Here is a 24,248-nt window from a genome sequence, read left to right as displayed (position 1 = left end):
ACACATGATTGATACTAACAGTGGATTAATTGATGCTTTTTGTGCAACCTTAAATGAACTTCCTCTAAAACAAGTAGAAGTTGTAATGAGTTTCAGTTGTGGTATGTTGGCACTGATGGTTTAGTTGATTCAAAGTAGAAATCCTTTTTCATACGTTGTTTACTGTAATTTGTCTACCCCCTGTGTCTCACTGTGTGGAGATGGCTTTATAGCCACATTGATATCATTTCATCAAAACCCTCATCAAATTTCCACCCTGACAGCTGAGGCTTTATTTTTAGCTGTCCACCCCCCCCCCTCTCCTTGTTTTTCGGCTTTTGTCCTTTTAAGGATGCTTGTATCAACTGACAGCTTGTGTGGATTACAGCCTTATTAGACTGTGAGGACACAGCAAGATGTTAGGGGGGTTCAGATCACCAGGCGCAGAGAGAGAGAGAGAGAGAGAGAGGGAGGGAGGGTGGGATGGATGGATGGATGACAGTAAGGGCACAATACAGATAACATGGCCTGAAAGGAGAATAGGGTGCAAAAAGAAGAAGTTGGAGGAAGATACTGAGTGAGAAGAAAGAGAGAAATAAAAGTGGGAGAGGTTGCAGGATAAGGGTAAGGGATGTAGACAGTGTGAAATAAACAAAGATGGGAGAAAAAAAAACCTAAAGAGAAGCTTTGGCGTCTCGCCTGCTTCCCAGCTGATCTCCTCTCCTAAGCCAGTGCAATATGGCCGATGTCTCCCTGGTGTTCACACACTTTGTACTGTACCGCTGAGCTCTACACAGCGCAGAGGGCGAAATAGTATTCATTTTCACTGTATTTTGTTTTATTCTGGGTGAGCTTGATTTAGCCTGCCAACTGTGCTGTGGTTATAGTGGCTTTAGGGAAGCTGAATATGTGCAGAGAATTTTGCATGAAAACAGAAGCTATTTGATCTGTTCCGTGTTTGTCCTGTTTTTGTCGCGAGCTTCCGAGACGACAGGCCAAAACATGCTGCTTTTGATGGTTTCATTACACAGTAGCATATGTGCGCGATTACACTGTCCCTCCTTGCATCTATCTAGCCATCCCATACTTTGCTCTTTGCTTCCATTTGAAAAGGAATCTTGTTTTTGTGTCCTCATCGTAGAAAAAGCCTACTTCATTAAGGGGATATTGGAACAGGGCAGATTTGACTGAAGGGGGACTACTCTCTGGGTTTATAAACAGAGGAATCAGTCTCACTCTCTCAAAGCCTGGGAGAGGGTAATCACTAAGCAAAACACTACATTTGATGAAGTGTTTCTGAAGGTGTGTGTTTGGGGGGGAGCTGTTGAGATTGACTCAATCCATCCTTAATGAAAATGCTTTGGGCTGCAGAGCTGAGCTGAGCTGAGCTGAACCCTCTTGGGGATCAGTGGTTAGTCAGAGCGTACAGAGAGATAGGCCACCCATCACTAACCACGATCCTCACTAAATCCCCATCAACGCAGTGGTTAATCACTCTAACCCCACTCTCCTCCGCTCTCGACTCCTCTCTCCTGTCTGCCACACACAAAGACACATCAAAATTCATAGCCTTGTTGAGAGGGGAGTTCAGGGATTTATCACTGCCAAGTATCCGCTTTAAAACCCAGCAATAGCTTCGCAGAGTCAAGAGAAAAGAGCAGCGGTAAATCAGAATGGCAAACGGCATATCGATGTACGTATATCTGTCAGATCTATGGCTGTAAATCACAAGCAACATTCTCATAAGTTATTGACGCCTGAAATGATTGTTCTCATGCATAAATAAATGGACTAGGAGTTAAATCAATGCAGAGTGGAAGTAAAAATACAGAAAATTACAGTAAGGTGTGAATGTATCTTACCTTACCAACTATAAGTAGATGATCATGAGGGTAGCATAAGATACCTACTTAGCTTTAAGCATGTAATTCAAAGCTGACATGTGATTTGATTAGTTTAATCACACCTTGGAAAAAGTCTAAAATGGGATGTTGTTTCTGTCATAAAGAGTTAATGTGTTTTCAGCAGCGTGTGAACAACATCATGTGTGGCTGGTCATCGATTTAAATGTGTTTTCCCACTTTGTGTGCAGGGTCATTGGATCAGTCATTTGAGCTCTTCATTTTGAAGTATTTGCTTTTCCAGACTGAGCCTGCCATCTGTACAACAGTCACTATCTGGACCTCTCTGTCCCTCCTTCACTCTGGACCTTATTGTGTTTGTCTGTATCTTATTCAGTGGTGTTGTTGGGGCCTTTTTACACACTCTACATGTGATTAAAAGCACCTTCCTGATGCGGCACAAATGTCATCCCCTGAAAATGGACCATTGATTAAACTAATAACTGAAAAAAATATCACTCACCCCGTAGAGTTACTCTTCAAAGTCCCCCAAAGAGACTTAAAAAAAAGTGTCACATACAGTATATATTAAACAAAATTCATCTGTTTGTACCAGTGCTTCATATTCCTGCTGGTGCACAGGTATAGCAAAGATGGCACAACTTAACAAAAGGTACCATAGGCCCTGGATGTATCAGTTGTACTTTAAGTATTGTGGTATGAGAATGGATATCATCTGGGATTTTGTTTATATTGATGTCAGCTTTCCATTTAATGCAGAGTCCCCTTCACAGCTCTGAGAGTGACTTCACGTGGAGTGACACTTTGTAGTTGAAGGCTGGTGGGGAGGGATTAGTTTGGTTGCATTGTGGGATTTTTAGCAATAAGTAGTGTTTGTGCTATGGACACAGTATTTTTTTTTATCCTGTTTTAAAAAAATGTTGAAGGAACTATAATTTACATATTTTACAGCTCGGATTTAAATGCTTAAATAAGTCGGCAAAAGTAAATAAAGTACACTGGGTACGAAGTCTGGAGTGATTTCAGATGCAGCCTCAAATACATCTTTTCTGCTGCATTAATCCACCAGCAGTGCACAGAAATGTTTTTTTGTTTGTTTGTTTTGGGCGGGGGGTATCATAGAAAAATGAATATATTTTTCATTTTTGGCCATGGAGAATATTTATGATTGATGATGGTATCATCACAGTTCAAAGTTAATAGTCCAAATTTGAAAAAATAAAATAGCTTTTAAAAGGCTTATGACTTCATCAGATTATTGGAGAAATCATTTCTTATTATAATTAACTATTGGTAACTGTATAGATTAAGTTTATTATAATATTGAAAAATGTACCACAGGACAAAGCCTCTGTTTAAAGAGAGAATTTCCCTGAACAATACAGTTGAAAGTACAGGGGGTTAACGGCCTCAGTGTTCTGCAGTATTTTTCATTAATTGTATGGCTTGTCGTGGATCATCCCATACGACATATACAAGTAACATTTTGCATGCTTTATCTGTTAATGTTGCCGTTTTAAGTCATACTTGAAGAAAGGAAAAAGTGTTATTACAACTCTGCTGTCTCAGCAGGAAATTTTTACTTAAGTATCTCCTCATCTCCTCTGGGTAAGGAAAATTTAATAGCAGTTATTATTTTCATTAATAATATTTATGAGTCTGGCTTGAAAAAATTATAATTAAAAAAATTGTGGTGGTGACTCATACTATTGTAAGGCGTCTCTCTTTACAGTGTAGAAGCAGCATTGATTATACAGTCACTCAGTGTACACACTGATCTGCTGTGTGATCTTTATTCTTTTACACACACACACACACACACACACACACAAAGCGAGCTCATATTTACGTGAACAGGTGTGAGGAAAGGCTATGGGGTCACTATCTAGTGCAGGTTGGACCTAGTAATTTAGCTGAACTGAGGGATTTGCTCCTCCCTGCTAAGACAGGCAACACAAAAGATCCGACTTGAAAGTGGAGAGGGAATGGAGGGGTATGGACAGTTTAACTAAGATGAAGGAGTTCAGTTGGCCAAAATGCCCACTTTGATTAGTCTTTACACTTGCTCTAATTGAGCATGCATGTGTGTGAGAGTGAGTCCTTCACTTGTGGGTCCCACACGGTTAAGTTTGTGTATATGTGCATGTGTGTCGGGACGTCAGCATTTGAGTATATATCAGGTTTGTTTTTTTTTTCATGTTAAAACTCTCCCTCCCCTCACACTCATTCCTCTCTCAAGACTGAATTTGCTTGTCTTCTCAGCATGAGTGTTTAATCTTTTCAGGCCGTTGAATCGGGCCAATGAATGAGTCCCCGGCTCCTTCTCTCTAGTAGCCCTGGAGATTATTCTAAAGCACTAATCGCTGAGCAAACACAGCAGTGCTCTCCCATTCCTATTCTACACAGGCCACAGTATAGCACAACTTCTTCTTTTCACTTCCCTTCACGTTTTACGCCCTGTGTAGATTTTTTGCTTTTTGGCGTACGTAGCCTAGATTACTGCCCCTGAGAAACAGACCCCTTCACTCCCCCATCACAGCCATGGTTAAAAAATGAACTAGGCAGAGACTAAGAGAGTTTTTTTTATTTGTTCTTTTATAGCGAGAGAAGTGACATGTAATTTAGAGAGCATTATTTCCAACATTGTCCCCTGGAACCTTTAATGTTTGTGGGTGTGTTTGCTTTTTAATTAGATTGTCAGTAGGGAGAATCTGCCAGGCTTATATGATGGTGTCAATATCCTTGGATTTGGAGCTTCGTCAATATTGTCTGGCCCTGCCGCTACTAACCTGAACAGGCTGCTGGCATTTGGTGTAAAATAAATAGAGTGATTTGTCTGTTTTGTTTTCTCCATATCTTCGTCGCCTCCAAGAGAAGTTTTATTTACACCGCTCTGCATTTGATTTTGCTTGGTATTTGCTTTTTTGCCAGTTGCGGCCTTGCTGTGGTCTGTAGAAGTCATGCTGGCTCTGCACCCGGTGGTTTCCCGTTTCATTTTACATATAATGTAATATCTCTCTGGTGATGAGACACGCACCGACACGAGGCTGCAAGATCTCGCACTACAGATCAAGACGCATCTGAGAGGAATGCATGTTTTCAGTTCAAGCAAAGATTTTTGAATGATTCATCATTTTCTGGGGATGTTTGTGTTTTTAGCTAGTCATCAGACTTGTAATCTGTAGTTCCTGGGAGATAGAGCTAAAAAAGTTGTTTTTCAACAAGCTTGGGAAAAAACTGTGCACCCATCTGTTAACAGCCAACTATACCATTTATTTTATTATTTGCTTGAACACTAAATCACCTCCAAATGAAATCACTTTCAGGTATGAAAAATGTCCAGAGAAAGTTGCTGGTATGTTCACACTCACAACTTTTTGTTTATTTTGTTCTGTTCCTCTCCACAGAGAAAGCTGCTGGCCATCTACCTCCACAATGACGACAGTGTCCTCAGCAATGTCTTCTGCTCTCAAATGATGTGTGCTGACTCTATTGTCTCTTACCTGAGCCAGAACTTCATCACATGGGCCTGGGACGTCACTAAAGAAGCTAACAAAGCCAGGTAGAGGAATTTTTGGGGTTTTTGGGTTTGTTTGTTTTAAAATCTTTATTCTTCTTATTTATTGTTTTTCCCTCCAGCTGCCTTTATGTCATGTTGTATTTTGTTCCCTGACGTGTGTTTCTCAGTATTGCAGCAGTGGTATAAATTAAAACACAGCTTGGTTCAGTACTACATGAGGGGAACACAGTCATAGGAGCACATGTATAATATACAGATAATAGTACAGTAAAAAGGTAATATTTTAAAGATGTAATTGGTGCTCTCATATTAGACTGCCTTGTAGTATTGTCAGTATTAATACTACAACTGTAGTACCAGGTAGTTTTCCATTTTGCTGACAATACAAACACTAGATACAATTTTAAGCTATAGTCTGTGAAATATTGCTATAGGAGCGATCAGAAAGGTTTTAAACTTGTTTAGTAAAGTTGTAAAAACATAGATGAACATTTAAATGATTGATCATATCTCAAATTGCAATAACACCTGTATTCTGCTCTGTTGTAAAGCTGAGTCTTGAGGTATTCTCTGCTCTCTGAGTCTCATAATGAAGCAAGTGAGAGAACTATTTTGATAATCAGTTGGAATTATGGTCAAAACCAAAAGACCCAGGTTGTTTAAAAAATTGAATTGCCCTTTAAACATTGAATTAATTCTCTGGCCCTCTCAGAGATCCTGGCGCCAGAATCATCCTGTTTAGTATTGCATTTTCCCAGCTGTAAAGTTTAGTAGAGCAATAACTGAACCGCTAAGCCCTGACTGCATGCTTAATCCTTATGTTTTATTTATATGTGACTTATTGTCTGCAGGAGTAGACTGTTTGCATAAATACTGAGGTGTATCTCATAAAGAGGATATTAAATGTATTTCAGTAGAAGAGCAGCTCAGTTGTATGCAGAGGGTTTTGCCCAGAATACCCCGTTAGGGAAGCTGCCTGGAACATGTTACCGTCTTGTCCCAGTGTCGTTGGTTTTAACAGCTCTCTTAGAGAAGGTTAATGTAGTATTCAATAGTACCTTGCCCCATGCTGCTGCGTACACTTGGCATTGTTTTTTCTGTTTTAAAGTCAGAAAATTTCTGACTTCAAAGACTGAAAATGAGATCTTTGTTTTGCAATTTAAGTGTACAGGAAGCTTTTAGCAAATAATGTAAAATTGCTAGTGTGGACAGAAGCCCATTTGACACATAAACAGCATTTTCACATCTACTCACGTTAACGTGTCCTTAATTGCTGGCATTCAACTCTTACTCCACTGCTCACACCCTGTATCTCAGTCTTCTCATTCTCTCTTCAACTTCATTCTCTTTTTGAAACTTGGAGGTTGCATGCTAACAAAAGGCGTTGTGTTTGCATGGTGAGGCCCCTGATTGGGCTATCTTGACTAAGCTGTCTGAATAGAGGGTCAGTGGGAGATGAAGGACTCCCTTGGAGTCCAAACATCTCTATCTCTCCATTTATGCTCAAAGGTCTGAGTGTAGCTCCACCAGTCTGATTTGGTAGCTGACAGGTCTGTGCAACATGTGTTTATTACACAGGTCCTGCTACTAGGATGGATTGTAAATTTTGTTGAAAATATGGGAAATGAAATGTAAAGATGTGTTACAGACTTTCAGATTCTCTGTGGGTTGAGAGGTGGGTTTGCTCATTACACTGTGCCCCTGGCAAGCTCAGTTCTCTCCTACTTCCTCTCATTTTTCTGCTACATCTTTTCATTCTCCTCATCTATTTCCCAATTTTCCTTTATAACACCCCCCCCCCCCCTTTTATCCCACTACCTCAACTTTCTCCCTCTCCACAGAACCTCCAGAGTTAAGCCTGCCCTCTGGTAGGAGCCATTTATCACACCTTGACCTCACCCCTCCATTATTTCTTTTAAGGGAATTCCCTCCTTCCTTCATTCCACTCTCCTTTCTCTCCCATTGGCCTTCTTTTGCTTTTTGCCCCAGCTGAGCCTTTTTATTGCACATTAAAAGGCGGGCAACATCTGGAGCTTTTCATCACACACAGCTAGTCACAGCTTTGCTGCTAACGCATGCATGCACATGTGCACGCTCGCTCGCTCACACATACACTGCTTCCCTGCATTCTCACGCTCTCTGGTTGATCCAAAGTGACTGGTGATTGGCATCAATCACAGGCTGTTGGAAAGGTATCCTAACTGTGTGTGTTTGATGAACCTGCTGATATTGGAATGTGCCTGTTGCTTTGCTCTCGGTATTCTCACAGGCCTCCCAGTTAAATGATTAATTATGCATAAATGCAGTTTTGCTGATTGGATGCCAGTGTAATTGTCACCCATGGGAAATGAATCTGATATATGGTACAGGCACTGTACTGGTGTTGCACATGGCAAATATTGAAACAATTGGTAGATAAACGCACTGAAAGTAGATCATTTTATCAGTGTGTCGTACTTCCTCAAATCTATTACACATTTTATTCCACGCTATTCCATGCAACAAATCTGTATGGGCACTGAAGTGTCTTTATTTTTCTGCTGATTCTTTTGTATGGATTTTAACAGTCAACAGTATACAAAGGCGTGACAGTAAAATTAACACCTGTACAGTAGCCCTGCAGTGCAGGTATTCATGTTATTCTTAATGACCTTTAAGTGTAAACTGGCCTCTAAGAGAAGGGACAAACCTTCGTGCCAACCCATTCTGTACACTTGACTTCTCCTCCTGACATCCTCCCAACTGAAAACATAACTGGTTTATAGAGGGAACAAAATGTCATTTTCAAATCAAAACATGTCCATGTTCGCTGTGAAACAAAGTGTGTATGACACAGTGAGCTATCAGAGCATCCGGTTCCCATACTTAACTCCCATACAGGTGGCTGGTAAAAATACTCCCTGCAGTGTTACTGTACTAGCTGAACTCATCAGCTGCTCAGTCAAGCAGCTGTCATGTCTAACCAGTCTACTCACATCTTCACGCACTGCCTTGATGTGAAGAAATGTGACGTGACAGTCCGGGGAAACATTAACTATTTTAGCTGTCTGGATGATGTATGTTGAGTGAGTGATGGAGATGGGATGGGTGACAAATTAGAAGCTGTCAATCACATTAACCATCGAAGCAGAGTCTTAAACTCACATTAATTGCAAGTTCCAAGCAGGTGTTTCCTCTGACGGTTTTTAAAGGCCACAGGTCTGGTATAGACAAGGCTACATTCTTTACCATGTTATGTTATGGCTGGATGAGACCATGATGAACTGTTCACCCCAGCTCCTGGAGTAGCTTGACTTCCTCCTGCCCTCCATATCGTGCCCATATTTGTTTCATAGGTGGATTCATAAGTGTTTCATATCCTGATTACAACATTTCTCTCATTCTGAGTGACAGTGGATGCCTAGTAGTTCCCAGCTGAGTTTCCAGACTGAGTACTTTTTATGTTGTGGTGATGATTTTTACTGTGGTGGACTGACTTCCTTAGTCTTGAGATAGAAACCAAAGCGGGTTGGCTTGTGCTTAACGGGAGATTTAAGATTGGGTTACCCTTCAAGTTAGTGTCCATTGTTCCCTGGCCTTTCATTACAGGTTAGAGTTTCCCTGTGGGCTATTGTTATGGTCTGCCTGGGTTGAGGTCTGTACAGGGACAAATGTCAGGACAGAATGATCAGTAGGATTTAGGGTACCCAACTTTTTCATTGCAAGACATGGGTCACCCAAAGTTCAACTTTTTTGAGTTTTGTTTGACTCATATTCCAACATCATCTTAAATTCTGTTCTACTTTGAAATTAGCTCTCCCATTTTTCACCAATCTCTCAGTCCACCATTATATTTTTTAGTGTGTACTGGTATGATTGTTACTTTATAAAGTACCACAGTGAGCTCAAATACTCAATTTCACAGTTTGAAAAGTCTGCAAGTAGCTCCTGCAGCTTTAGCTTCATGTTTTAAGGAGTTACACCCCCTCTCAGACAGCATCCCTTCTGTCTATCTTCTTCCTCTGACCTGCTGTCCCTTCATCCATTCCATTACTTCTCTATTTTACCAGCCAGTTATTAAAGTAGATCTTATTAAAAGGCGGGAGAAAAAGCTAATCTATATTTGCATTCAGTCTATAGCAATTCATTAATATTATGACATTTACAGGGAGCTTGGCGGGGCCCCGGCTGCCTGCTACCCTTTTCCCTCTCTGAAATGTTAATTTAAAAAGTTCTGTCTTTGTAATGGAATAAGAAATCCTCTCTTGCCCTATCAATTCTGGATGTCTGGTGAGGAATACTAATTCATCTATGGTTCCAATTGAGATAGCATGTCACTCTGATGGAATAAGAAAATGCAGAATTGGTTTTAAAGTCCTTAATGCCACGAGTTGAGTGTATTTCTCTTTTCTGCAGTCTGAGAAGCTGGAGTACACACCCTCATTTCCATATGTTGTAAAGATGTTTGGGTGTGTTATTGCATGTGTGGACACATATGTGTATATATATTTATTTTTTTAAAATTAAATATTGAATTTTGAAATATTTGGTCACTTCCAAGAAAGACGATCAAGTGAATTCAGTAGAATTTTTTTTTTTTTTAAATAATTGGATTTACTTCTTTGTCTTCCAGACTACTCACCATGTGTACGAGGCACTTTGGCAGTGTGGTGACACAAACTATACGGACATACAAGACAGACCAGTTCCCCCTGCTCCTTATAGTCATGGGCAAACGCACGTCCAACGAAGTTCTAAATGTTATTCAAGGTAATTCTTACTTACTATTAATAGTATGACTAACCATAATATTTATAGATGTAATTACCTGTAATTAGTGTGAAAAGGATTAAATTGAATACTGTAGATTACGATTGCGTGAGTGTTTTTTTATCCTTCAGGCAATACGACAGTGGACGAGCTGATGATGAGGTTAATGGGAGCAATGGAGATCTTTACGGCACAACAACAAGAGGACATCAAAGATGAGGTAAAGTTCGAACACGATCAGGCAGCCTGTAACTGAACTGCAGCCAAACGTGATGTCATGCTTTAGATTGGATTAAATCTCTGAAATTGAGTCTCTTAGAAGGAATATGTTTTGTTTTGGACACATGAAGACCTCTAGTAACAACTCAAACCCTCTAACTTTATGACTGTAGCTACATTCAGTGACCTTAGTTGAGTCAGAGTTAAGAGATAAATTCACGACATGTTGGGACAGATCAGATTGCATTGTTAAACTGTGGCACACTTGACAAGCAGAGAATACTCAACCATTTCAACCTCATTCCCATTTAGTTGTAGTTCACTGTGCCGGCTACAGTTTTGGTTCTTTGAATAGGTACAGGACGTGTCTCCTATTCACTGCACTGTGTAGGTAACACTGCACTGCTCTGTGTCTGTCGACTGCCTCTTTTACTCCAATAGAAAGTGGACAAACACCACTGAGGGATACGCTCCATACAATAAAATGAGGGAAGAGTGGTAATGGCCTTTCATGTCATAGACAGGAATCTGGGACAGTATGACAGGGAGGGTTCCCCTCACTGTTAAAGACTTTCACCTGACCCTCTTAACCACTCACTGATATGTTTACTCAGTGACATCAAACAAGAGAATGAATGACACACCATGCGTTTTTGTCCAGGCAGGTCTGATATCTGTTTTCACATAATCCTCCCAAGCTCTCTTTTATTCTCTTTCAGTTTAATAAATTATGGGTGAGAGATATGAGATTTAGGAATTTGCCACAGCATATAATATATAGTCTATACAAAGAATCAGGTTTTAAATTTAATCAGGAACATAAAGATTTACATAGTTAAGTTAGATTTGTGATCATTAATAAAACTATTCTTCCCTCCCTTATATCACACATACCAATGTTTTGGTCTGTACAGTGTGTCAGTTATGAAATCCTTTGTCATAGTCTCTTGTATTCCCACACTGTCTCTGACATTGTTGTGCCTCCTTTTTTGACTACTGTATCTATAAATGACAGATGTCACACCATATTAAGAGTTTTAAAATCAGTCAACTGAACAGCCTCTCTAACAATGCTAATGTGAGAGTCATAGCATTTCAGTTATGGGAACGCTGGTTAAGTAAGGAATCTTGTCACACACACACCCTGAGGGTTAGACTCAAGTGGGTGACTGTTAAGTGACAGCTATTCTCTCTGTGTTGTTATTATTGCAACAATTCTCTAGCATTGTTTTGGATTTATTACTCCTGTCACACTTCAAATAATCATCAATGACTAGAGGCATTCAGAGTATGTGCATGTGTCAGATCGCACTGTGAAACATGAAGGTGACTGTAGGTTCATACTTAAGGCTTTTTTTTTAACTGGTTCCAAAACAATACCTGATTTTTGGTACAGATATCAAACCGATACTTTTCTGATACCTCAGATATAAGCTAGTTTTTCTACAACGTCTCTTTTTTTCCATTTAACAAATAAGTTGTCAAATGTTTGATGTTGTCTAAAGACCAGCTGCCATGTGAGAACGTTGCCTAAGTTAAACAGTCTAAAACTGGCAACATTTAGATTTAAATAAGGGACTGAATTCTAGCATTTTATGCCAGCTTACACTATATGACAGTTCTGAAGTCTGCTATGGACACATTTCACTTGATACCAGAAGTGCTGACATTCAATACCCAGCTCTCTTCACACTGGACTGATTTGGTTCTCTACCTTGCAATGTATATTAACCTACTGTAGTTGAAAAATGATTGTCAGCTAACTTGTTTTTTGTGCTTAAGCATCCGACAGATTTTTGTTTTTCTTTTAATGGCCTCTGCACAGAATAATCATATTTTGTCAGTGTATTAGTAAGTAAGTAAGTAAAGTTTATTTGTTTAGCGCTTTTAAAGACAAAGCAATCACAATGTGCTTTACAGTAGTATCACTCCGTTTATAATGGTTGCAACAATTGGCTTGAGATCTGTTAGAGAGATGAGAAATCAGATTTGGCATAGGAGCACAGTAAAGCTGTTCTGAAATGGTATTAAAGTGTGATAATTACCCAGGCGTCACCTGGCCAGAAAGAAAAAGCTCGCAAAAATGTCTCAAAAAGACAACGTAGAGAGTATAAGTGATGAAAGCATAATGTTCATGATGTGATTATTCATGATTAGTACCAATTACCACAGGATTTTAGTATCTCCTGTATCTGACAGGACCTATTTCATCTCCAGTTTGAACTCAAGCTTGACTCTGCACTAATCCCATCCTCACTGAAGCAGCTCTCAGGCATTGGTGAATTTCCTTCTTCCCAAGTTCCCTTCCCTTTTTCTTCTCTCTCCCTCTCCAAAGGCAAACTCAGACATGAACACAGACACCCACCCAAACCAGACATTCCACTTTGACAGTGACTTTTGTGTCTGTCTGGAAACGGAGCAGCTGGACAGCCGCATTGTGACTTCAACCAAACCTTACTGACTCGCCAGTCATTCCTATGGTTGTCTGTGTTTTAGCTTAGTACTTAGTAACCGACTGACTACTCACTGCTGATTTTGTGGTCTGCATCTGTCAGCATCATGGGCCGTTCTCACATCATTAGACATGCATTTCATGTGAAGATCTGCCAGAAACTAACCACTCTTCATTTCTGGGAATAGCTGGTTTGAGCAAATTACTGTATATGAGAAACAGAATAGTTTTAAGAAAGGAACACTGATTTAATTCTGGACATTAATTATACACACACACATATATACATACACACACACACACACACACACACACACACACACACACACACACACATATATATGTACATAAAATTTGCCCCAGTTGAAATAGCTCTAAGCCCGTTAGTGCCTACATTAAATGTGCGACAGCTTGTGTTTCTGACTTCTGACCTCGCATCATTACCACTAGAAGACAACACATGCCTCGCCAACTTGATCAGTAGCCAAGATATAGACATGGAAAATCTGTTTCTTTTTTCCTCCAAAGATAAGGTCTTTAAAATTGCACACTGTGTTTGAGCAGATACACGGTCGATTAACATTTCGCTTCATGCCGCTGGTGCACATAGGGCATTCAAAGCAGATGGTGCATTTGAAAACATTTTTCAACGGTACAAAATGAGTATCAAACATGAACTACTGTGCAACCTGTTTGCGTGACTCAGGGCTAGTCTATTGAAGGTTGCCACTTTTGATGCTTTTGTCCCCGTCTACCATTCTTTTACAGTTTCCTTTCAATGTCCGTCTATTATGCGGGGCCAAAAGCACAAATGTATCCTTTGCATTTTCTGATTGAATGCAACAATACACACTGTCCTTTTGCTCAGCCACTGCTTAGCTGCACAGTAGTCCTCTGATCATCACAATAAGCTTACTTTGCCATATCCGGGCTGGCACACAGCATGAGCCCTCAGAAAATAGAAAACTAATGGCTGTGCACTGCTAACACAATGGGCACTCGTATTTGGTCCCCAGTCTTTATAAAACACTTTGTAGCCACAGCAGGTAGAGAGAGAAAGGCCGCCTGTCCCCTTCCCTCTGTACAAACAGGAAGAGAGAGCCAGAGTGAATGAAAGAGAAAGGGACGGTGAAACTGAGATGAGGAAACATAAAAGAGGCTCAGGGTCTGGTAAATGACAGGCCCATCACAATGAATTCCCCTCTGGTGCTACTCTTTCATACCTGGTGTTTGTACGTAACCACACTTGACATGCTGCATTTTCCTTTGCTCGGTTCTTTTTTGGCTCCCACACCCGCCACCTCTGCTTAGATGTTTTTGTCCCTGTGTATCCTTTATTATCTTGTTAGTTAATGGGCCCCACTTTCTTTTTTCCCTCCCTCCATCTAGGATGAACGCGAGGCAAGAGAGATGGTGAAGAGAGAGCAGGACGAGGCCTACCGCGTGTCTTTAGAGGCTGACCGTAAGAAGGTATTTAGAAAAATAAAACAAACTGTCTTCTTATATCACTGGTGTTCATTATTAGTTTTATTTCCTAACATCTCTAGCAGCTCCTGATGATGTTTTTAAAGTTAAACCAAAAGACTGAAACATAGTTGGGGTATATTAGACAGTACATGTACATTGTCTATATTTAGGGTTTAGTCAAAAAAGCAAAAGCTAAGTACCACTTTTACCATAATCCTATGTGCGTTTATTTTAAATGAGCATCACCTCTGTTTTCTTACTGTTTTCTTAATAAGCCTGTCACCATATTTAAGCATCCAGCTCTGCATAAGAGTGGTTGCCTGCTTTTATAATGCTTTTGGATTTAATGCCACTGAATGCCAAAAACGTATTGTTGAAATACAGTAACCTTTATTCAGTGCACCTAAAAAGCAGCGTATTTTAGCATTACATCATGGTTGTCCCGACACAATCAAAATGGAGAGTCAGTTTGAATCAGCAAGTGAGCAGGTAAGTATACTTCACTTAAGTTGCATTGTTTAGATTGGACTAGAATAAAACACTTCAGTGCCCAGAAATTCAGGTTGCTCACTGATATAATGACCAAATGAGTCATCAAAGTGAAGTGACAACCTGTGGGTAATGCAGTCTTCATTGCATGTCACTTGCTTTGATTTTAGCGCTGCTGTAACATCTCATTTGATTCAATTACTTTCTGTTATTTTTAGAGAGAAGCCCAAGAGAGAGAAGAGGCCGAGCAAGTTCGCCTGGAACAGATGAGAAAGGAACAGGAGGAGGAGAAGGAGGTGAGAAGACGGCCATATAAACATCATACTCACATTATGCAGATTTGTCAAATTAATATTCCATCATCATCAGTGCAAGGATAAAGAGTGATATGTTTTGAGAGCGCACAGTGACATTGTACTGTATTGTCATTTTTTATCTGTCTTCCTCTCACTTCACAATAATGAGTCAATTAGATTGTGGTTTTGGTGAAGCCTGCCGGTCCGTGAAGCGTGTGTAGCGTGGATGAACATGCATACAACAGTCATTTTAGAAGAATGAAATATCCTAATTACAGTGAGGCCCGTTCCCGTCAACATCACCTTACATACACACAGTTATTGTTCTGTTTAACTGCTTTACATTGGTACAGCACACAGCCCCATATTGAAATCTAACTGAACAAAAGACTGAGGCAATTCATGTACACAGGCTTGTGCACAAACACACACAACCCAAGCAAACACAGATATTCACTAAAAAGCAATAATTGTATGTGAACACACACACACACATACACAGGTAGACACACTGTCACGCATGCAGGAAAAACAATAATTGCCTGTGAGGAAAGCACCAATGTTGTAATACAGTCTATAGTAATACAGTGTAGTCCGCGCTGATTGTTGTTTACTCAACAGTAGAGTGCCTCAGGGCACTGAGAGGTATAGGGTAACCAGGCTTGCTCAGGTGATTTGTCACTGAAGTTAAACAGACAACAACAAAAGAGTCTCGGGCTTGGCCTTCTTAATTATATCACTGTAGTCCACTAACCAAACTGTGTGCACGTTTGTGTATTTTAACCAACAATGGCCACCGTGGCCTTGTATTTCCTACTTAAATTAATTTTCTCTGCCCAAGCACCATGGTTCCTATGGTGTCTCCTGTGCTAACACGCTAGTGCTGTGCTTGTGCTAGATATTCATAAACATGTTACAATGGCAACTTGAGTTTTTTAAACTCTTGTTAACCATGACTTGAGCTGGGACATGGGTGTAACTTCCCTTGTGAACACATGTATTTCTCATGTGTGCTGTACTTTTATTTCTAATTAGCCTGGATCCACGGAGACACTGAATATAAATATATAAATATAAATACATAGAAATTGAACAATTAACAATTTCAACTTATCGGTTATTTATCTTACCAATTAAATTCTTTAATTAGTTGTTTATTGTTTTTGTCAATGTTTATGTCAAAATACAAATATTATAATCTATACAGAAAACTGAAAAACTGGAGGAATCTTTATGCTTGACTCTGGCTATCATTATGTGTTCCATACAAATGCAGCTCTTTATCTACGCAGTTCACTGAGGCTACTGCTTCTTTAACCATTCCTCCCTTACTACTTTCATTCTTGTTGCTGATGTGTGTCCACAAGGAGTTACTGTGGACAGATTGCAGGTGCAGCTCAACCTTCACTGCCAGATAGATACATTTGCTGCCAACAGTAACAAATGTTTTCGTATCCAAACATTGCAGTGTTCCTAGACTCTAACTCCAAAGCTGAAAAGGTCAATGTAGCTGTTTTTCCTTTTTGTTGTTTACAGCTTTCAGTTGAGTCTTGTGAGGCAGTAACCCAGTAGTGTATATGACAAAGTGCAGACACAACAAAAACATCAGTTGCCACCAGAGAGAGGACAATGCTAGAGGGAATGCTTTCTCGGGGTGGGTGTGTGGGGGGTATGTGTTCTATGTGCCTGTGTGGGTTGACATTACTATTTACCTCTTTCAGGGGGTCTTAGCATACAGTTGTGTGGCTGTCAGCCCTTCCCATCACCACCACTACTCATCATCTGTTTGCTCTCTGTGGTCAGCAGACTGGAGCTGTAGAGGCAGATAAATGGATAGAAAGATGCTTCTGATTGTTTGTGTGGAGCAGCGAGGCCCTGAGGCTCAATCAGACATGTGTCCGGTGGTTTCTTTAGGGACACTACCTCTGACTTGTGCAGGTGTTTATGCTTGTGTCTGTGGTTGACTGTCTGCATTTATATGTCCACCACTGAGCACACACACACACACACTCCAATCAGTTATTTTTCTGTGTGTGTGTGTGTGTGTGTGTGTGTGTGTGTGTGTTAGTTTGTCCCCGGGGGCCCCTTTAACTCAGTCAGCATCAGTTCTTATACCTGAGGGAGCTGATGGCGGAGCGGCACGCGCCCTACCCTGCCCACCCAACACCAGAAGCTGCTAATGAGCTACTGTTGTACACTCTTATGAAATATAATTGCATTATGGTGTGTAAATAAAGCCGGGGCGTGTTGTCACAGCATATGCTCCCCGGCTGGCCAAACAGGAACAACAAGCTGGGGGGGTGGAGGAGGTGAGGGGCAGGAGCAGAAAGAGGAGGAAGGCTCGAGGGAGCGGCTGAAGCGCGGTTTTTAGAACACAGGAGGGTTGATTAGCTCTGCTGTGCAAGATGACAGTTGATGGTTTGTCTTTGTACTAGATACGCCACCTTGACTCTGTGTTGTAGACAGTATTACCAAATGTAGTGTCTTTAAAATAAGATATTGACTCTTATGATAAAAGACTTTAAACTATGTGTGGGAGACTCTGAGGTAATCAACAGGCTCAGTTTCAGATTCCGCTAACAGGGTGGCTGAGCAACAGTAACACAGCATGAAAGAGGAGTACACTTGGCTGTTTTTAATGTATTGAAATGCTACATGGTAACCATATGTGCTACACCAGGCTTTAGGGAACAGGGTGAGACACAGGACAACTAATTTAATAACATTCTCAGGACAAAAACATTCTGTAATTGATGTGAGGCAACAATGCTGCAGTCAGACTCTGGGAGCAACTTCTATGCTTGTCTTTCATACTAGTTTAGATGGTGTGTCATCATCTTCATATCTGCCAGTGTTACTGTTAAGTTTTTGGTTGAAATTTTCTATAAACAGAGCTACAGGGTTACATTTTTATAATTATTGGTGAGGACTCTGTAGAAGTGCCCTGGCGTCCTTACACTCCTGCACTTATCCATTTAGTTTCATTATTGTGTCTGTATTCCAGTGGTGTTTCAAATGAGGAAACAAACAAGCTAAATCAGGAAAAACGTGTTAATCTGGAAGGACATTGTCCTCACTAATTTTGCTAATTTTAGATCGTCACTGAATTAATCCAATTATTAACTTACTATATTTGGCTACCTATCACACTATCATTCATACTGAGTCTACTGTGAACTAACTGTAAAAGAAAAAAAAAGATAAGTAACTTTGTTATGCTAATAGACTTGAACAAAAGAACTGCAGCACCAGTGATGACAGCTGCTCCTCACTGGCACCTGTATGTAAACATCTCTGCCTTCAGTCAACACTGATGCAATGTATAGAGTAAGTAGTCATTCTGTACATTAGTCCTTCATTTCAGGAATTTTTTATCTTTGATTAATATTTGTGTAATAGTGCACAGTGGATAGAGTATATGAGGTGAAGAAACACTGTCATATTTTGTCAGTCAGAGGAATCCTCAGAGGATATTTATAACTTTATTAACACGTACACAGTGGGATTTCTGCCGATTACCTCTGTTTTTAGGGAATCCATCTATAAACAGGTAGCCTATTAGCTCAACAGATATCCAGCCAACTATCTAGTGATTATGAAGTGTCTCCAAAATTGTCAATACTGTGTATCTCCCACCACTTCTTTCAGGCAATCCGCTTGTCATTGGAGCAGGCCCTACCGCCAGAGCCCGTGGAGGAGTCTGGGGAGCAAATCAGCAAACTGCGAATCCGCACGCCAAGTGGCGAGTTTCTGGAAAGGCGTTTCCTGGGCAGCTGTAAGCTCCAGGTCCTCTTCGACTTTGTGGCCTCCAAGGGATACCCCTTTGAAGAGTTTAAGCTCCTAACCACCTTCCCTCGTAGAAATGTGAGTGGTATATCCTAACACACACATACACACACACATACACACACACATGCCTTAAAATTGTCCTCTTTTGTTGTAAGGCTGTAAAGACCAGCAAATGTAATCTGTTAAATGCTCAAGTGGAGGAGTAAAGAATTATCCTGTTGTCTGATAGCAGTTTTCATGCTCTGCTTCATAACAGCTCCCTGCCCACACAAACAAACGCTAAATTCATCCTTAGAGCAGAAGAGTATCAGCAGGTTATGAAGTGTTCATGGCCACAGCTAACATCTCTGCTGGAGAGATCCACAGCTGTAATTGGCTTTTCCGTTTGGGCCCGGGCTGAAACTCAGGTGGCAGCTGTGAGTGGAGAGCAGCAGGGACAATAGTTAAGACAATCTGTTGTGGCTGACTGATGATTTAGTTTTTCTTGCTTTTATCAATATTGTTTGTGGCGTCTGCATGCTGCAGCGGCACCGGTGCGTCACTGACTTTGTTTACTTGTACCTGTGATGGAGCAAGTTAAGCCGACTGTTTATCCATCCACCTGTGCACACGTGTTATTCAGTGAATATTAATTAGTATCAGTCCGTTGTGAATACAATACACAATGACTGTGTTAGGATACAGTTGTCAGCACTAACAGTAGTATTCTCTATGGCTCTTTTGCTGACGCCCGGCAGCACACAGTCAGCTACAACCAGTCATTAGAGGGCTTGGTCGCCGCGCTCTGTGGTAGCAAGCTAATGAGCACTGTTTTAACTACCAGTTTAATTAGCCATGCTGCTGGAAACAAAAATGGGATTTCCATTAATCAAGAGAACAGTGCATGTGGAGGGGTGGGTGGTGATGATTGTATAGAGGTGTGTGTGTGTGTGTGTGTGTGTGTGTGTGTGTGTGTGTGTGTGTAGGCTTGCCCAGGCAGTGTGCCATCATAGTCTGCAGAGACCGCTGGGGCACAAACACCTCAAACTAACACACACATTAACGCGTAGCTCACACTCTTCATTTCGTCACAATCACACACTTCAACACATGCACAAATATTTTCAAGCAAACACATGCCCCGCTCACAACTTTGTCACTTAAAGGATTCACAGTTGTCTCTTTATAATCAAGAGTAAACATGTGTTTGAGACAGAGATAAAGATGTGTCTGCATCGCAGATGAAATTCCGGCAAAAACAGGATGGGAGGATTAGAGGGGTAGGGAAGCGAGGAGAGGATGGTGACTGCAGAACTAGTGGAAAAGAGAACAGAGAAGACAAAAGCTTAAACAAAGAAAAGATTTAATCAGAGAAACAGTCTGAAAGAGAAAAGGATAGAGAAGACAAGTGGAGAAGATATTAAAAAGAAGAAGATGGGAGATAATTCCAGAAAACAGAAAGGCAAGAGATTTGGGAAAAGAGAGGAGGGAAGCAGCTCAGTGGTCGTGCCAGTATGAGGCTGTGAACACAGGCCCCTGTCTAATCCTCCAGCTCTGTGTTGTAATTAAATGAGAGGGAGCATAGAAAGCCTCCAACCCGTCCAGACGCTCTCACTGTTGCTCTGCCAGGATCAGAGGATAGAGGATAGACCACTATTGCATTTGTAATACTGCACAACTGTTGAAACCTTCTTTCCCTTTTCGAGTTTTCTGCGGCTTTGTGCAGTGTCACTCTTTCTTTTGATATTTCCATCCTTGTCTGACTGCTTTATTTCATTTCCATTCGTTCAGCTGTAACACAAATTAGCGGATCTACGCAATCCAACTTGAGAACATCAGGTGAAGTTTTATCAAATATTTTGGCCTTAACAACGTCATTGACCAGGAGAAAAGGGCTATATTGTGAATCTGTAAATCTGGACACACAAGTTCCTTCTCATTTGTTAATCAGCTTTTGATGCTTTGAGATAAAACGTCAGAACCAGCTCAGATGTCTTTGATTCATGCTTTCACCACCTTCCTGTAGCGTAGCCAATAAGTGTCTATTAGTCTCCAATTTTTGGACTCAGTCTTTTCCTCAACATTTGGTATCAGTGGCTTATCTCTTCAGCACTACAGCAGGCCTTACACTGGCATCATTTGTACTAGGCTTAGCCGTGCTCAGGGAACTAACCCTTTCTCCGTTTCTATGACTGTCGAGTTTGAGGGGGAGGAGGCAGAAGAGGAGGGGAGGGGGGGACTTTTAGTGTTTCAGTTTTCAGCTTTTCATTCAAGAATTTCCTCCTTTTCCTTTGATACTTGTTGAGCAGCAAACCGCTGCTGAAAGGCCTGAGGTCTTCTTCCCTCAGCTCACGGTGAACATGTTTAGACTGCCGGTATAATAATCGACAGTCAGCTCTTCCTGCCCGGCCGCTTGTAGACACCAAAGTGCTGTCAAACTGGTGTATTATTTTTCTCACACTGATACTGTACTCTATTTCACCTCCTCTTAATCCTTCTTCCAGCTCTGTGAGCGACTGTGCCCAGATGATTCTTAGACAAAACCTGAGATGCAGCAAAAATAAACAGTGGCACAGAAGAAGCTGAAATAGATTTTACATCTGTTATACTGGCGTGTTTTGCTTTTCCTCTCCCACTATCTGAAAGAGTTTTGTTCTCAGGAAGAAGGAAGGTGGTTTATTTTAAAAGTAGTTTCACTCAGAGGTTCCTGAGGACTGTTCTCATAAAATTCTCTACGTCACTCAAACCTGCTGCTTCATAGAGCTGCTGTGTAACTCTGAGGCAGGACATGATGTGTGGCTTTATTTTAGGCAGGCCAGTATCTCCCAGATCTCCTAAAGTCTTCCTGCTCTGTGCTTTGCTAATTGTTACTTGATGTATGTGCAGAGTTCATTCTTGAAGCTTACACAAGGAGTGGCAATGTGAAACCTCCCCTGCACACACTCTGGGGGTGGACTTCTCATTGAAGTAGGAGACATCTTGTGTCTGGTACTTAAAGTTTTTAATTGAAAAATATTTACCCATCAGTGAGGGAGAATGAGCAGATGTGATTTTGTTGAGTTATTGAACTATTTTGAGTAAAAACCAAATGAGACACAAATTATTAATTGAAGCAGAGTATCATTAAATGCCTTAAAATGTGTCCAGAGGGAATCTTTAATGTTAAAAGCTGCATCTTTGACTTTTACCCTGAGGATCCCAGCCCCCTCCTCACCTTCAGTCCTCTCCTTCTCCTCTTCCTTCCAGCTTTCCCTCCTTCTGTCTCCTTTTTCCCTCCTCTTTCCTTCTCCTGCCTCTGTTCTTCCCTGACTACACAGCCCCCATCCCTCGCAATTATACTCTTGTTTTGCTCTTCAGTCTTTGTATCCTTCCCCCTGTGCATTCTCATTTATTCCCCCAAATCCTTTTTTCCCTTAAAAAACACCCTTTTAAATATATTTTTTAAAGCATAAACTAGTCTGTCTTTATTTTCTCTCACTTCACTTGCTCTCTCATTTACTCCTCTTCTCCAGTCCCCATTTTTCTGCCCACCCCCCACCCCTTCTACTCTGTGCAGTGCATTTCTCCCCTTTGAAGTACCGTATTCTGGTCTGTTCTTTTCTGTTCGCGCCCCGGCACTACGTGCTGTCAACGCTCCTGGCAGCAGATAATGATCTCCCACTGCTTTTGTAATTGGCCAAATAAACACTTGACAACACTAGTTTAAAACAGACAAGTTATTTGGTTTTAATTAACATAGTAGGGCCTGTAATGGCTTCATTAAAAATGCGTTATTTCAGCTGCACGTTTGATTATATTGGAAACGGACATCTCGAGGGCCTGTGTTTATTTTCCCTTTCTTTTCTTTCACGGCCGGAGCGTTGCTTAGTGTCGCCTCCTCTGTTATCAGTGTGTTTTATTCATTTGAATCAAGTGACTTACAATTGTGGTATTTATTTTAAACTTCACATTAAGTGCTAATTATGTGGTTTTAACCGTGGAGAAATCTGCTGTTTAGTAATGCCAAATACATGGGGTTGATATTAGCTGATTATTTTATGTCATACAATTTTTCATAAGGAAAGAAAGATAAAATATCAAAGATTGCCGAGAAGCACCATCTGTCTTTTTGTTTGGTTCCAGTTTTAAAATTAGGCTTTTCAATGCTGAGCTCCCAGTTATTGTATTATCTCTTTAGATTTTTCCTCAGGCAGAGTTCAGTTGAGTTTTTATTTTGTTAATTTATGTATTTTTAATTAACAACTGGAAAACCTTTTCTTTTCCACAAATGCTGTTTAGTCAGATGAAAATCTTTAGAAATTAATTTCATCTTTTAAATTAGTCAGACAGTTCCCTAATTCAGCCAATTGATTTGATCTAAATTGGCTGATGAAAATTATATTGACTCAAGGTTAAAAACAAACTGCAAGCAGAGAGCTAGATTGTGTCTGTCTTATGTATGTATGTATGTATGTATGCATGGCTGTGTAGGCACAGGAGGAGAGAATATGGCTTAGACAGAGCAGAGGAAAAACAACAGCTTTGTTTGTTGACAGATGCCTCCATGCTTATGGTCTGTTAATTGGATAACAATGTAAACAATCACCGATGGCGCCCGTCTCCTGTGTCAGTGTGGCATCTTGTTTCCCTACTTTCTTTTTCAGAGTCAGATGCTGCTCTCCCCCTGTTGTCTCTCCCTGGTGCACCACGAGCACAAACTCTCATCCTGGTTTCACTAACCACACAACCACACACGCTTATATGTAGTCCACAGACACATGACTGTGCGCGCACACATACACACACACGCACATACACACACCTGCTCCACCCCAAAGCCTCATTTACTCCTACCTGATGCTGTGGTGTCATAACAGCCTGTCGGGTTCATTAGCATGGCAGCCATTTGCGACGCGCTGCTCCTGAGGTGGGAAAAGGAACGCAGCAGCCCTGTTGGTCGTTTTTTTCCCCAGCCATTGGGATGGAATATGTTTGCGGCAAACACACACACACACACACACATACACTCATAAAAACGCACACACTGTTTTACCTCTCTTCATGGCGTCGCGCTCCCTGCTGTGCTATGAGGCAGTCGACTAGGTGATGGGCATAAGGTTGATGTGGCAGCCCCTCCCTGCCCGCACTGGGGCTCTTCAGGACCCTGCTGAGAAGTCAAGAGTCTAAATGACACGTTGAAATGAGGACAAGGAGATGAAAGACATGGAGTCAAAGACCGCCGACGTGCACATGGTGTGACATTTCCAAACACCCTTGGGAGATGGATTGGTTGTCTGATGCTGATATGTCTTCCTCACCTTTCCCTAATTTACTTGCCTTCTTGTTTTGTTTTGGGTTTTTTTTTTTTTTGAATTTTCTCACCCTTTTCTCAGAGTCATTGAGCACCCTCTAGTTTGACAGATTTTGTAGTTAACACAAGTCTAAATGTGTAGATTGTTTGAATTATT

General features: G+C 40.9%; 1 protein-coding gene across 1 annotated transcript in view; it reads left to right on the top strand.

The window, feature by feature from the left end:
* faf1 (Fas (TNFRSF6) associated factor 1) overlaps positions 1-24,248 on the top strand; it is a 58,048-nt gene that overhangs the window by 31,014 nt on the left and 2,786 nt on the right. The window contains exons 13-18 of the mRNA XM_018673345.2: positions 5,249-5,403; positions 9,974-10,110; positions 10,242-10,330; positions 14,171-14,251; positions 14,956-15,033; positions 18,682-18,897. Of these exons, the coding sequence (XP_018528861.1) occupies positions 5,249-5,403; positions 9,974-10,110; positions 10,242-10,330; positions 14,171-14,251; positions 14,956-15,033; positions 18,682-18,897 (756 nt within the window). The remainder of the gene's footprint in view (positions 1-5,248; positions 5,404-9,973; positions 10,111-10,241; positions 10,331-14,170; positions 14,252-14,955; positions 15,034-18,681; positions 18,898-24,248) is intronic.

This window comes from Lates calcarifer, linkage group LG17 (assembly GCF_001640805.2).
Source record: "Lates calcarifer isolate ASB-BC8 linkage group LG17, TLL_Latcal_v3, whole genome shotgun sequence".
In the NCBI taxonomy this organism is placed as follows: domain Eukaryota; kingdom Metazoa; phylum Chordata; class Actinopteri; family Centropomidae; genus Lates; species Lates calcarifer.
Note: the sequence above shows the minus strand (reverse complement) of the source record. Positions and strands in the feature narration are given on the sequence as shown.